This window comes from Pleurodeles waltl, chromosome 3_1 (genome assembly GCF_031143425.1).
Source record: "Pleurodeles waltl isolate 20211129_DDA chromosome 3_1, aPleWal1.hap1.20221129, whole genome shotgun sequence".
Taxonomy (NCBI): Eukaryota; Metazoa; Chordata; class Amphibia; order Caudata; family Salamandridae; genus Pleurodeles; species Pleurodeles waltl.
In genome coordinates this window covers 879,499,794-879,515,955 of record NC_090440.1, presented here as the reverse complement: position 1 = coordinate 879,515,955, position 16,162 = coordinate 879,499,794, and the positions used below count along the sequence as shown (strand labels likewise).

The 16,162-nt window shown below is 42.0% G+C and overlaps 1 protein-coding gene across 2 annotated transcripts in view; it reads left to right on the top strand.

Annotated features, from left to right (window-relative positions):
- The window catches only part of CSF3R (colony stimulating factor 3 receptor), a 170,184-nt gene extending 154,719 nt beyond the window's left edge, over positions 1 to 15,465 (top strand). For both annotated transcript variants that reach the window (XM_069223871.1, XM_069223869.1), the window contains exons 13-16: positions 1,226 to 1,366; positions 10,004 to 10,085; positions 10,176 to 10,257; positions 11,129 to 15,465. In XM_069223871.1, coding sequence (XP_069079972.1) covers positions 1,226 to 1,366; positions 10,004 to 10,085; positions 10,176 to 10,257; positions 11,129 to 11,656 — 833 coding nt within the window. In that variant the 3' untranslated portion in view covers positions 11,657 to 15,465. The remainder of the gene's footprint in view (positions 1 to 1,225; positions 1,367 to 10,003; positions 10,086 to 10,175; positions 10,258 to 11,128) is intronic.
- The last annotated feature ends 697 nt before the right edge of the window (positions 15,466 to 16,162 follow it).

The following is a 16,162-nucleotide window of genomic DNA, read 5'->3' as shown; positions in this document are numbered from 1 at the left end:
TTTTTACCTAAGGTAGTCTCCGACTTCCATGTGAACCAAACAATTTCATTACCGACTTTCTTTCAGAATCCAGCTACTCCTGCTGAGAGAACTCTGCACTCTCTGGATGTAAAGAGAGTCTTGAAATTTTACTTGGACAGGACAAAAAGCTTACGAAAATCACAACAGCTTTTTATTAACTATGGCCCAATCAGAACAGGTTTGGGCACATCTAAACAATCTTTATCCAGGTGGATTGTTTCATGTATAATGTTATGTTATCAGTTAGCAAACAAATCCCTTGGTGGTAGGCCAAAAGCCCACTCTACCAGAGGGAAAGCAGCTACTGTAGCCTTGATGAGAAATGTCCCTTTGGCAGAAATATGCAAGGCTGCCACTTGGAGGTCGGTCCATACCTTTACTAAGCATTACTGCCTTGATACAGACGCTAGGGCAGATGCGCAGGTTGGACAGGCCTTGCTCAAGAATTTGTTTGCATGATTCATGTTTTCTCAGTATTCTTATGTCTACTCCACCTCGGTTATGGGGATGGGCTTGCTACTCTATTCAGTGCTTATGACTATACATGGAAATCCCCTACGAGAGAAGGAATGGTTTCTTACCTGTAACTCCAGTTCTCTCGTAGGGGTATTTCCATGATAGTCATAAGCAACCCTCCCTCCTCCCCGGTGGAGTTGACATAGAACATGAATATTATTGAGGTTGGTACTCCAACAAATGTTTTGTTTCTTCATGTCAGGTTACTAGCCTCCAAAAAAGAACTGAGGCAACTGCCTTTTGCTGTGCATGATGGGAAACAGGAAGACTTTACTTTCTTAAAGGCACAGCTCTATTTTCATTCTGTATAATGGCAGCCTATGGGCTACACTGCCCTACATTGTTTTATTCTCATGAGAGGTGTAAATAAAATATGAGAATGTATTTATTTATGTATTTATAGAATAAATTGAGGTTTAAACGTGAATTTACACTACAACTGTTTTTTCTTCTAACAATTTGGCCTGTGTAGCTGTTCACATAGGCTGCACATTGTTATTCTTAAGTGTTTTTCACAGACCTTTTTTGTCAAGGAGCTGATGATTGCACTTAAGAATATATTACACAACAGTGCTCCGGGGTCCCCGCAGGCGCGCGGAACTATTCAGTGCTTATGACTATCATGGAAATACCCCTACGAGAGAACTGGAGTTACAGGTAAGAAACCATTCCTTCTTTTTTACTCTAGGGTCTGTTCTGGAGGCCTCTTCAAGAAGTTTTATTCTGGGGGACCTGGTGGCATCGAGCACCTACAAAGTGTATCTGACGAGCTCGACCAGTGCCGGAACCACCAATGGGACCGTCTTGACTTTGCACACCACTCTGTTCGGTGAGTGTCAGGGCACATTGATCAGGTTTCCTGGGAGGGCTTTTGGTAAAGTATGGAAAGATATCAGGAAGGAGAGCAGAGAAAGGGAAGAAGGGTGTGGTATTTGCAAGATTCGAGTGATAGCCTTGAGCAGGCGTGGTTTATTCCAGGATGAAAAGGACTACATTCTCCAGTTACAGCTCTAGGTCCACCATTACAATTCCAACACAGAATACAGAAAACTGTGACATAAAGGATTCCCCCACCACAGAGCACAGTATATGCCACACAGGGGCTTGAGAAATGTGAGGGAAGAGGCGGATGATGAAGAGGCTGGAAACACTGTAAGAGTATGTGTCTGTGGGCCCTGATGGATAAATGTCCAATCCAAGCACCTACCTTTCCCCAGATGAATGGTATGAATATGTGACTGATGTATTCTGAATAAAATAAAGCACCACTATACTGTTGTCTCGAGTAGCTCTGTAGGATCTTCACCGAAGAGGCATACTTTAAGAGCAGCAATTACATCTTCGCATTGAACTCCGAGTAATGACTGCACATGCTAAAGGCCAGCTTGGGAGTTAGACAATTGGTAGTTTTCTTGGAAGACCCTTGCAGAGGAGCTATATTCGCTCTTTACGCATCATGTGCTGCTCCTGTAAGAATCTGTGGTAAAATATCAGTTTGCTTTATCTAAAAACTAATGTGCCGGCCATGTACATTTTAAGAAGGCAACGTCTGTTTATCCACCAGTGAGATCTTTCAGTTCACAGTAAAGCAGTGCATGAGAAACATTTATGAAACCTCCTAAAAAGTGCTGCATAAACATTTCTTTCAGTTTGGACTGGATTAATCATCCCAGCATTTAAATAAAAAGTCTGTGTCTGATTCACAAAGGGCCTCTGCGCTCGTGGCAGAGGCCCCGCAGTCGTGAGGGAGTCTCCGCAATCCTGGTACGTTTCCATGTAGATTCTCATGGAAATTACATGATGTCCTTGTTGGGAATGCATTCCCTCTAATGGAGTTCACCCTGGCACACATGGGGAAAAGATTGCCCATTAAAAAATGCACTTTTGTTTCTCTTTTCTGTAGGGGTCAAATATGTTTCCCAGTGGAGAAACCCCTTGCCATATACACCCATAAAACCAGGTTGGAAATGATCGTAGTTTGTGAATGCCCACAAATGTTTTTGGTTGTTTGCAAACGTCCAAAGCAAAACACACCTTGGAATGTTGGAAAGCTCAAGCTCACCCTCAATCCCACACTGTAAGTGGGTGCAGAGAACTTTGCACTTGTGGCAGAGATCTCTGCACCCTTAAAGGGGAACTGAAAGGGTTTGATGGTGCATATGATGGGTTGTAGCTTTGAGTGTGGATGTTAGTTCAGGAGGAGGTCTGTCTGAGAAATTTTTCAGCTTAGCAGAGATATTAGGAGCCATGGAGAAATGTAAGAGAAGGAATGAAAAAAGTGTATTTTGTAGGTTAGTTCAAATGCTCAAGGTCTGAGAAGAGAGATCCAAAATGTTCAGCTGAGAGGAAGGAATAACAGAGGTGTAAGATCACGAGAAAAGAATGTTGATATTGTGAGCAAGGTGTTGACGGTTAGAGTGTAATGAGTGTTACAGTGTAATGAGGAGGTGCTGTCTTGAAAATTGGTGGATTTTGCAAGCATGAGTTTGAATATTATGGCTTGTATATAAGATTCAAGCTGTGGTGTAGTAGGGTTTTAATCCATTTACCAAATGGTGCACACATTTACTTTTTTAATGCTTAGATACATGTAGTGATTCAAATTTCACAATGAGGGAGTCCAGGGGTGAAGTTACGGAGGGGTTGATGTTAGTCACAGTTTGTTTTCAGGGTGTTGTTGAGTTGCCTAATGGATGAGGGGTTCAATTTGAGTGAGAACTATCTGTAAATTTCATTAAGGAATGCTGGCGGAGGGTGGTAGGAGAGTGTTTCTGTTAGGTCTGTTGAGTCCACGGGTGCAGGGGTGGGGTGCTTCGGAAGGCAGCTGACATGGGCAAAATCAGAGTGGTGTAAGCTGATGGAGCGAGAGGAGTGGACGGGTTTGATACACAGCAGAAAGAGATCCAGGTGAGCGTGCTAAGGAAGAGTGAGTCTTTGTCAGTAATGGAATGGAATGAAGGAAACAGTAGATGCAGCCATCTCCCAATGCTATACGAACATATTCATAAAATAAACATACAGAGTAAGTGCAAAACAGAGTCAAGAAGGAAACCTCGCCACATCTAGGATTAAAAGGTTTGCAACCTTAAAGTGTGTATAATAAAGTAATTGCACACAAATTGAAGTAAACTAACTCTACACGAGATTACCAGCCTGTGCCTCATCCAAGACAGAAGTAGCCTTTTACGAATGCTTAAATTAGACCTCCACTGTGTCACTGTTCCTCAGCCTAGGCATCACACTGTCAACCCTCTGCAGGACCACTGGATGTTCCACGGCCTTCTCCCGTCACAAGTAGTTCAACCTAATTGACATACTAGTTCCCCTCCATTTCTAGGGTAAAATGTTTGGGCTCTAAAGAGTTTGGAAAATTGGTGCAATCAGGTGATCCAGCCCCATTCCACTGGAATGCACTGTCAACATCATCAAATCTACACTCATGAAGGGGTCCATTTGTATGAAGAGGAACTTGAATCCATATTTTCAAAGCATCCAGCTGCTGAAGCAGATGGTCCAAATGTGAGGACCTCTTAAGAAAGTAATCCACATCATTGCTAGTGTTCTGCTCCTTCTCCCCTCCACCAACCTAATTTTCTGCTGCAGTCACCTACATAAGAGTTTAGTCTGCTAGCATTTACTCTGGACTCGGGTCAAGTGCCAAGCCCACAAAAGAATAGTTGTCAAGACTTGGATGTATCTTCATTCTAAGGCCAACTTGATATCACAAGCTTCTTTCCACAGGGTACCTGCCTACTGTGGTAACTCAACAGTCCAAACCTTTGCTGCGCTGACAGACAGAACAATGTAGATTTTCCTAGTCCCATGACGGAAAATCTTAATTTTATTAAAGACACGGAGGCGAGTATTATGCATTTCTTTTTTTACTTTAATAAATAGCAGCAGTCAAGAAACATACTACGATTCCCAGAAGGCAAAAGAACAATAGCCAATGAGAATAAAAACATAGTCAGAACAGTGTACACCAATCACATGTATACAAGGGTATTATGACGTCACTTGACTGCGAACAGCCCTCTTTTCTTGCGAGAGAGTCAATTAGAATTAAACAATGGAAAAATTAAAACAAAATGAGAATTGCCATAATGAAAGACAAAACATCAGAACAAAATTTCAAAATCCAAGGTAACCAAGACGGATCCTGGTAAGTAACTCCAGTGGGAAGTCCAGATTTGAACGGTGCCATGGAAGCTTGAAGAGTAGAAAACCAAGCTGAAGAAGGAGTCTTAAGTGGAAGGTCGAGTGATGGCCAGTGGTGCTAAAAGAAGGGAGGGAAAGGAAAGAACAAAGTTAATGAAAGTGGAGGGATAATACTCGCCTCTGTGTCTTTAATAAAAATTAAGACTTTCCGTCATGGGACTAGGAAAATCTACATTTTATGACAAGACCGGAGGCTCCTATTATGCGAGTTTAAAGCATATTAATTACATTCAGCGAGACATTATCGATAGGTTTACAGTAAAAAAAATTAAATACATTGTCATTAGACCAGTCTGCAGATTTAAGAATATCTTTTAAACGGGAGCCTGCCCAGAACGCTTTAGAAGCCATTGTCTCTCTGGAAGAGTGAGCTCCAAACATAGAAGTATCTATGCCCACCAGAGACATCAACCATTTAACCCACCAAGCTAGGGTAGCAGCCGAAAGAGGAGTGTGGGGTTTCCTAAATGAAATTAGTAATCGGGAATGAGAAGAGGATCTTAAATCTGTAGTCTTTAATTCATACGCTTTCAAACATTGTCCAACACATAGTTTTGGGTGATCAGGAAAATATGGATAGAAGACTGAGGATAAATTGGTTTTGGTTCAACGAACCACAGTAAACAAAACCCCAGAAGGTGTAAATTGACGATTAGAAATATCCAGAGCTTTAACATCCGAGAGACGTTTTATAGAAACAAGGCACAATAACATGGTCAACTTTGCAGATAACATTTTTCGCGAAAGCATGAGATTATTAGGCCATGACAGTAGAAATTTCAAAACAATGTTAACATCCCATAACTGACTATATTTAGGCAAAGGAGGATTGGAAAACTTTACTCCCTTTAGTAAGCGGCAAATCAGAGGGTGTTCTCCAATAGGTTTTCCATTAACTAAGGCATGATTGGCAGAGATAGCTGATCTATATAGGTTGATAGTACGGAAAGCTTTGCCTTTGCTGGCTTCAGCCGCTAAAAAGTTGATAATAAAAATCAAATCCGCTGAAAAGGGATCAATGTGTTTTCCCAAACACCAAGTGTGCCAAATAGGCCAGGCTGATGTATAAGCCTTTTTTGTGCCTGGGGCCCAGGACCGTGAGATATATTGGGAAGCTTCTGCCAAAATGCTCAGGAAAGATTGGGATTGCCTGAGATTTTCCATGCAGAGAGAGTCAATAAATTGTCCAGAATGAGAGGATGGGATCGGCCTAGAGGGTCGAGCAGTAGATCCGGGAAGGAAGGAATCAAAATCGTGAAATCTATTGATAGTTCTAGAACAGCTGGGAACCAAATTTGTGATTGCCAAAAGGGAGTTATGAGAATTAAAGAGGCTTGTTGACGCCTGATATGGGCCAGCACCCTGCTGATCATGAGAAAAGGGGGAAAGGCGTAATTGAGGGAAAGGGACCAGTCCTGTAAGAAGGCATCTGATGCCAAGGCCAATGGATCTGGACGCCAGCTGTAGAATTGGGGAAGCTGAGAATTGAGGCGAGACGCAAAAAGATCGATTTGTAGAGGACCCCATTTGTTCTGAATGATCTGGAATATTGAAGTGTGTATTTTCCAGTCGCTTCAGTCTCGAAGATGACAAGAATGCCAATCTGCCACTGAATTTTGAGAACCCGGAAGGTACTCTGCATGAACCGAAATGTGGTTTAAAAGGCAAAATTCCCAAAACCCCTTGGCTAGTTCTGCTAGAGGTTTGGATCTCGTGCCTCCAAGATGATTGATATAACGAACAGCAGAGATGTTGTCCATTCTGAGGAGAATGGCACAGCGAACTCTGTTTTTTGCAAAGCTTCTGATTGCAAAGGAGCCGGCAAGCATCTCTAAACAGTTGATATGCATTTTGGACTCCTCTGACGACCATGTGCCTCCAGTTGAGATTGGTCCACATCGGGCCCCCCAGCCAGATTGGCTTGCATCTGATTCTAATACTAGATCTGGGGCTGATGCAAAGATAGTCCTTCGGTTCCAAGCATCTAAATGGTCTATCCACCATTGAAGTTCTGTGCGAGAATCGACATCTAATGGAATGATATCTGTGTACGAGAGGCCTCTCCTTAAGTGACAAATTTGTAACCTTTGAAGGGTTCTGTAGTGGAGAGGGCCTGGTAAGATGGCTTGGATTGAAGAGGAGAGGAGACCCACAATTCGCACTAACGTTCTTAGAGAGATCTGAGAACTGCGTAGGACTTGTAAAATTTCCGACTTTATGGTCTTGATCTTTGCAGAGGGAAGCATAAGAGTAGCAGAAATTGAATTTATTTGGAAACCCAAGAATTCTATAATTTGAGAAGGGATTAGGATGGATTTTTCTCTGTTTATGATAAAACCTAAGTCTGATAGGAGGGAACATGTGAGAGATAGATGAGACAAAAGGGATTGTGGAGACTGACTCATTATTAGGATATCGTCGAGGTAGATGATGAGTCTGACACCTTGAGCTCTGAGAAAAGCTACCACCGGTTTCATGAGTTTAGTGAAACACCATGGGGCCGATGAGAGACCGAAGGGTAGAGAGGTAAAATGAAAATAATGGTTTGACCACTGAAATTGGAGAAACTTCCTGAAATGAGGATGAATAGGAACAACTAGATACGCATCTTGAAGATCCAATCGCACCATCCAACCCTGTTGAAGAAGAGTATCTCTGAGATGGAGGATGGTTTCCATCTTGAAATGATGATAGACTACAAAGTGATTGAAACACTTGAGGTTTATCACAGGGCGCATTTTTTTGTTTTTCTTTTGAACCAGGAAAATTGAGCTGGTAAAACCTGCTGGATCGGGAAGGGTAGGAGCGATGGCTTGTTTTTGCAATAGGGATTGCACCTCTGAGGTAATGAGAGATGCCATGTCTGAGGAAAAACGTGGGAGAGGGGGGAACTGAGTCTGAATAGGAATTGCATAAAGTTCTATGGAGTAACCTTGAACAGTGTGGAGAATCAAAGGGACTGCCGTGATTTCCGACCACTTTGGTAGGAAAAAACAGAGACGCCCTCCTACAGGTATAGAAGAAAGTATAAGACTTACTTGGTTGGGAAGAGGATCTCGAGTTCCTGAAGCCTCTGGAGCGGAAACCTCTTGCTCTCTGAGGATAAAATTGCGGCCTATACTCCTGGTAGGACGCGTTTTGGTATCCTCTGGAACCTTGGTTGTGGTATGGACGGCCAGCAAAGCGGTTCCTTCCTCTGCCAGCACTCGCAAAAACCCGCTGGGAAAACATATTTTTAGCGATTGTTGAGCCTTGTCCAACGACGTAAAAGTTGCTATGTATTTACTTAAGTCTTTGATAAAAGACTCTCCAAACAGAGCACAGTCGGTCTGAGCATTGGGTTGGACGGTCGCCAGGTTGACCAGTTTAGGGTCAAGTTTCAAGAGTAGACCCTTTCGTCTCTCATGCGTAAGAGCGGAATTCGCATTGCCTAGAAGGCAAAAGGTACTTGGACCCATAGAGTAAGTTCTTCAGGGTCGATGAAAGAGCCGTCAATTCTAGCTGCTTCAGTGATGTCAAATATACGGGTTAGAGGTCCCATAACGTCAAGCAGTTTGTCCTGACAAGAAGCCCACGCTTTATCCACTCCTTTGCGTGGATCCTTGCCTAATTTCGTAATTTTTTTTAAAAGGGGTTGGTCTATGGAGGGAGTAATGGAGAGATTACGGGAAAGGGAGGGGCGAGGACACTCCGATTTTATTTCGCTCTAGTTTGTTTATCCAAGGGGCAATTAATTTTTGCATAGACATATTGTGCAACATGGTCCGCAGGGACCCACTCAGTAGAGTTGGGGTGAAGGATATTGGAAGAGTCAAACATCGGGAAACCCTCAGGGTCTAGAACGTTGGAAGTTTGAAGGGAGGATGACTTGGATTTCTTAGGGGGCGGGGGAGAAAAAGTACAATCATATCCGTTGTTCGAAACATTGGAATCAGAGTCCAGGTCAGGTAGATCGTCATCCGTATCAGGGATGGACGATATAATCAAGGGAACAATAATATTTTTTTCCTTGGATTTGTGTTTTAAACTTGTTTTCCCAATGTCCAAATTTTTATACTCCTTGGTGGGAGCCTTTTGAGGAACCGTGTCCTCTACCACATGTGAGAAAACCTCACTTCTCTTTTGCGCCAATTTTTTAGATTTTTTGGGATTTTTATTGGGAGAAAGGCGCTTACTGCATTCCCCCGCAGCCTGGGCCGACATAGACCTAGAAATCATGTCAGAAAAGGAAAGTTCTAGGTTCTTTGAAATTTTCTGTATGGAAGAGGATACTGCCTGTTGAACAGAGGATTTTATGAAGGCAGACAGTTCCTGCCTGATATCTCCAACATCATGATGTGAAGGGGAGTTGTCTGAATCCATGATGTCAATGAAAAAAGAACTGGACAATGAGGAGCAACTGAAGCTCCGCCTGTGGGCGTCGCTAAAATGTGAAAGCAGCTGTGAGGAAACGAAGGAGAAAGCAAGGACTGGATAGCCACGGGAAAACGAACCGGTAAGGGAGCATTAAATCTCGGAATAATTATTGAAGCGTGAGCGGCAAGGTCAGAAACAGCCGCCCGGCCTCAGGAGAGTGGAGGAGTGTAACGCGCCGGTGTTTCCTGAAGCGCGGTGATACCAACTGCCGCGTGAGGAAAGCCAGTAGCTGAAAACAAAGTACGCGGGCCGCTGCGCGCCGAAGCAAATGCTAAGCAGTTTGAACAGAGCGCGCGGGCCGCCGAGCGCTGAGGAAATGCGGCAACCTGCCGTCTATGAAAACGAAGAGGAAATAAGCCAAGAAACAGCGCGTTAGTGCAGCGTGAGCGGCAAAATATATAATTATTAATAGAAACGAAGTAAAATTAAAACACTATAAAATTTTATGCGGTAAAAGGGTACTTAACTTGACTGCGAGCAGCAAGAAAAGAGGGCTGTTCACAGTCAAGTGATGTCATAATACCCTTGTATGCATGTGATTGGTGTACACTATTCTGACTACGTTTTTATTCCCATTGGCTATTGTTCTTTTGCCTTCTGGGAATCGTAGTATGTTTCTTGACTGCTGCTATTTATTAAAGTAAGAAAATAAACGCATAATAGGAGCCTCCGGTCTTGTCATCAAATTCTTTCCTGATCACTCTGTTTCCTCACATAGCCCAATGTTGTCTATGAATCTTGAAGAAAGAACCTCCTACAGCTGAAGATTTATCATGAAAATCTATCAATAAAGCACAACCATCTATCCATGTTTTGTTTTGTTTCTCTGCAGATGAAATTGAAGTAGGTGTCCTGATTATGATCTGTATGGTGACCTTGTGCCTGCTATTCTTTATGTACCGGAAGAAACAACAGTAAGTTTGGCGACCAACTTTCTGTTAACACTTGGTCGAACTGACTGTCTACTCTTGAATGGTTAAATGTTTTCTTTGTATCCCCGAAAGAATGAAGAATCGATTCTGGCCAGACGTACCAGACCCAGCTAACAGCACTTCAGGAAAATGGATTCCAGCTGAGCTACAAGAGGTAATTAGACGTATTGCAACTTCATTGTTTTTCAACAAAGACGCTAATTGAGTAGTAAGGGTGTTCATTATCAAAAAAGGTTTAGAGACATTTACTTATCAGTAAAACTCCTGATTACACTATAATCCAGACTGACTCTAATGACGTATATCCTCCCACCTTCCTATATAGCTATTGTAGCAGTGGTGCAATGGGCAGGAAATTAAGCAGACTATCTGGGATTGTTAATTCATTATCTACATCATACATTTATTTACAAGTCCTAGGTCGATACTGGTGTGCAACATATTTTACTGGCAAGCATAACATACTTATAAGATACAAAATTTACAGTATGTTACTTTGTTTTGGTCGTCAACTGTAAAGCACTGAGATTATAGTTTTTCATAAATAACAAAGAATGATCAACTACCTAACCTATCCAATCCGGCAGTTTGTCAAATCTATTGGATATATTTTATGTACTCTGTCTATTGATTTGTCTGTTAACAAATATGCTGGTTTTCAGTCAGTCTTTGTCTACCTGTTGACATGCTCCTCTACTGATCGAGCCAGTTTCTTACTTTTCTTATTGATCTACCTGTCTGTTCACCCATCAGTGTACTAATCTATCTATTTGTGTGACCTTTCTGTCAATCTGCAGGTATATTCATCAGTATGTCACTTTGTCTGTTTGTTAATCTATTGATCTATCCTTCTTTTGTTCTCGACCTGTCGATCGGTCTGTTACCCAATCTATTTTTGTACAGTACTCTTTATTTGTTTTAACAGAGCTTCTCATTGTCGGAAACTTGATTCTGAAATAGTGTTTGAATAGCATAACAGAGAAACGAAGTGGAAACAATTTTAATAGACTTTTTGTATTTTTAAGGAAAATAAATTGCCCTCTGACATGAGGGAGCCCCAGCAGGTTATCACCTGTGACGTCACCATTCTAGAAAAAGATGCAGCACAGCAGAAGAACAGGTCCAAAGACCACCTTGAGGATCCTCTGAAGAGCTTCATCCACATGCACAAGGAGGACATTTTAGGGTCCTTGCCTCAATTCAGTGACCATAAACTGAGGTCCTATGTGAACACAAGCGAGTCCGTACAATATGCCAAGGTTATAGTGGATAGCTACCGAGGCCAGTGTGTGCCAGCCCCCCTGTACATACGATCTGATTCCACACAGCCCCTGCTTGGTGACATGACACCCAGCCCCAAACCCTACGAGAATCTGTGGTTCCACGGCACACACCGAGAAGAAAATGGCTGCCCGGTCTTCCAGGAGGACACATCCTTTCATGAGTCAGAGTCCCTGATGGAATTCCCGCTCCTGCAGGGGCTGAGAATTGAAGGGAGTGACGACTTGAGCGATTTGCCCAATTTTAGAGCTTTGGCATCCAACAAGAACTGATTTAATGGTGTGTGTGTAAGCAGCTAATCTCTTTAAGGACAACTTTCTTGAGGAGGTGTACCAATATAAAGACTACAGAGAACAATCGTAGCTTTGTCACAGACATTTCTACGGTCAAGGGTAAACTATCTTATATGAAAATTAGGAGGCTTCCCCAAAAAAACCTAGCTGTCTTTGAAACTTGATAAGGTAGGACATAAAGAGAGTTGTTCAAGGCCTCTGAAAGGTTAGTCGGACTGTGATAGTGTGAGTAAGAGACCCTCTCTGCGACAGCTGTAAGATCCTTCCAGAGACTGAGGTCAGCCTTGAATCTACTTGATTTCTACATAATCTCATTCTCCTCTGCACACAAACTTGCTCCATTTTCAGTGCTGGGATTCTACAACCTAACTATCCGGTATGGACACAGAAATATTTAATCAAGGCAGGGCCAATGCTTCAACAATGAGAGATAAAACAGCAGCCATGGGGCTCCACCTAATGGTGACACCAAACTACTGTGGAAAGAGCCCCAAAAAGTATTTTTCAATGTATGACGTTTGCTCCAGCAGGTAAAAAGCAACTTTGCCTAGACCACTGAAAATCCTTTTATCGTTCCTGTGTACAGGGTTCTTTTTCTGGTTGTCCCAATGTTTTGTACCTGTGCGGATGTAACTCACCTATGCCCACAAGGCTTACTGCGAAATGCATGTGCGCCTAATGCATAGATTAGCAAGGTTCGCTTTATGACTGCATGAAAGCACTGTACCTCATGTTCCATAGAGCACTTTATGGGGAAAAATTCTGTGCATCTTAAACGATTTATTTCGAAACTATCCACATACTTACAGAGCCACGAAGGTCAAAACTACCCACATAAGCACAGAGAAAGGAAAGTGAAAACTATTCATATACACCCGAAGACAGGAAAGTCGTGGGGACTGCTACATGTTACCCATTGATTGAATCCCAAACCAATGATTCCTTGGCTAAGTTTTAATGTGTGCTTCTAAAAATTCAATTCATTTTATGTAGCCCTGTTGCTGATAGTGCCACGTCTTGGCAGATAAAAAGAACGAAGCATAGAGAAATGTATTGACTGGTTCATCATCACACAATATGCTTGTGAAGGGACCCAATATTATTATTCAGGTTCAGAAGTTTCGTGGATAACAACTTGCCACTAAATCTCAACTTTTCCCAAGTGACCAGGCCCAGGCCCCCTGAGCTGTCCAATGTATTCAGACAATTGTGAATCTTCCACCTACTAAAAAAAAGCTTCAGGCCCGTAGTACGCTATTCCACGCTGTAATAAAAATTTAGGGCCGGATGTATCAATAATCCATTTTGCGATTCGATAATAGCGATTTTTAAGAAATCGCTATTTTATGTATCATATTTGCGATTCGGTAATAGCGATTTCTTAAAAAATCGCAAATGCTATTACCGAATCGCAAATTGCGATACAGCCCACACTCGCACCTATGGGCCTGTAGGCCCATATTTGCAATTTTTTTGCATTTCCCAAATAGCAAATTCCTAACTGGAATTCACAATTTGAGAAATGCAAAACCCCAGGGTGCTGGGTGCCTAAGGCCCCCTCTACTGCACCCCAAAATGTTTTTGGGGGACATGTAAGGCGCACACATGCCAAAGGGGCATGTGTGCGCTACATGTCAATTATAAAAATGCATTTTCAATGCATTTTTAAAATTTGCACATGGTGGTAATTGCGATTCCTTAATGCCGAATTTGCATTAAGGAAAAGCTTGATACATGTGCTTAAGAAATCGCAAATAAGGATTCCTTATTTGCGATTTCTTATTTAGAGAATCGCAATTTGCGATTCTCTAAACGGGCTCGCAATTTTAAGGGATCGCTATTTTAGCGATTCCTTAAAATTGCACTGAGAATGCCTTTCATACATTGGGAAAGGCGATTTTGCATTAGCAAACGGCCGAATTTTGGGATTCGCACCGTTTTCAAATACAAAATCCTTTGATACATCTGGCCCTTAGAGCATAAAAAGTAATTTACACTCTCACTGACTGGATATACCAACCCCATATACATCAGTTTCTGAGATTTAACTTAAGTATTAAGAGGATGGTGCAAGTTTTTTATGAGCAACTATTCCTAGACCCCAGTTCCCAACGCCACTAATCTGTAACCACATAACCCAAAAACAGAAAGATGAATCTGGGTTTTGCTGACACACAAACAAATGCTGGCCTGTGCCTATGTGACCTTGTCCTGTGAAGCGATAAAGAGGTCCATTCACAAACTGCCCATGATGCTACTTGAGAAGGGATTCTTTTTTTTCAAATTACAGACTTAGAGCCTGATTTAGATCTTGGCGGATGGGTTACTCTGTCACAAATGTTATTCTGTCCGCCATATTACAGTTTCCATAGGATTTAATGGAATTGTAATACAGCGGACAGGACACGAATCACGTTTGTGACAGAGTAACCCCGTCCGCCAAGATCTAAATCAGGTCCATGGTCACATGGTCACTTCCATAACAGAGAGGGCGTTTTTGAATCTGGGCCTTCCCTCATTTTCATGTGGACATGATCCAATGAAAATAGGAAAACCCCCACCCATTCTACTTCATTGCCCGAGCGGGCTATCACTCAGGGGCTCCACTTTTCAAGGGTCTCCCAGGAAAAGTGAACTTTTTGTCTATTTGACATCTGTCTTTTCCAATCGTAATCTAAACTTCTCTACCTACCTTTAATTCTGACTCTTTCTCTCTCTCTGTACAGTGGCATCTTTAGGATTTTTGGGGTCCCAGCAAAACATATTTTAACAGTCGTTTATCCTAATTTAGTATTGTTGGGCATGATGTGCGCTTGATTTAGCAGGAAATTGATAGCAAAAAAAAACGTTTTTCCAAACAGGGCCCCCCAAAGTATCTCTTGCCCAGGGTACCCAAAACCCTTAAGATGACATTTCCCATTCTTGTGTTCCAAACTGCCCGAGCATTGGTCCTGTCAAAAAGAACCTTTGATAGCCCCTAACAGAGAAAAATGAGTTGCAATCTTCAGAAATTTGAGTTCTTTTTGTGTCGGGGGGGTAGTAAAATTGAAGGGGAAAAAATTTAAACCTGTGAAAACGTAGATGAAATTATATGTACTTTCTTTCTTGATTTAATGTCAAAAAGATTGAAGAAACCGTCCTGACTGTATTTGTTCATTTTCAACATTCCTGCAAGTCAATGTAATGTCCAGGATTTCTGTCCCACTTGTGCACATTTCTTCATATTAGCTCTCTGTGCGTCATGATCCTAAAATGTCTGTACTACTTACCCACAACTCTCACAAGCCTCTCTGCACCCTTGCTCACCGTGCCTCAATCTTCTTTACAACATGGCTAAAAGACATAAGCAAAGTCTAATTCTATCAACGTGATCATTTCTGATACAACCATGCATTCAAAAATAACATAATAATTATACATCTCCATCAGACTATCAGCATTCCAAAAATTGCAGACTTTGTAGTCACTGTTTCAGCTATAGGTGAATTATTGCCTTCTTCAGGCTATATAGTCAATCTTGGCATCCATTAAAATCATAACATTTCTTCTTGGAATGCGTGGTTTAGAATTGTGAAGTTCAGAAAGATTGGGACATGAGTGATGCAATGGAATATTCTTGTTCCTGATATTAACTTTCCAACTGCATGGAGGGCTGCTTCAAACAGCAGCAGGTGAAGTTTAGACATACCTGAGAGTATAATGCTCTAATACAGTATTTCCCAAACTGTGGGTTGACAGCTGATTTTTGATGGGCCACGAAAGTCTGAGCAATAAATAAAGATGTCTTTAAATTATGTGTTTACCTTTCACATTGGGTGCTTCAAAGACAGAGGTCAAATGACAGGCTATTTGTCTTCTGATATACTGCGGCTTATGGGATTAGTGTTTACTTTTCTTTCTTCAGCTACAAAGTGAGAGGAGTTTTTAAAGTTAATTATGTGACTGTCTTGCTGGAGTTCAGGAAAGTGTGATGTTGTTTGTTTTCAACTCAAACTATAGATACCTGCAAATGATCTGTATTCATTCAGCAGTTAGGAAAACCAAAAGTAAATAATGTTTTTTGTAATTCTGAATTGGCCTGGAAACAGATATTTTAACAGGAATAAACAGATTAAGGGCCAGATGTAGAAGTCGCTAAAGCCCATCTGGTATGTAGAAATGCATTTTGCGAGTCGGAACCGACTCGCAAAATGCATTTCCGAGTCGCAAATAGGAAGGGGTGTTCCCTTCCTATTTGCGAGTCGCACTGGTATGCAATTCCATTTGCGACCGCGAAAGCAGTCGCAAATGGACTCGCAGTTACCATCCACTTGAAGTGGATGGTAACCCAGTCGCAAACGGGAAGGGGTCCCCGTGGGACCCCTTCCCCTTTGTGACTGGACCAAAAAATAATTTTTCAGAGCAGGCAGTGGTCCAATGGACCACTGCCTGCCCTGAAAAATACCGAAACAAAAGGTTTCGGTTTATTTTTCAAAGTGCAGCTCG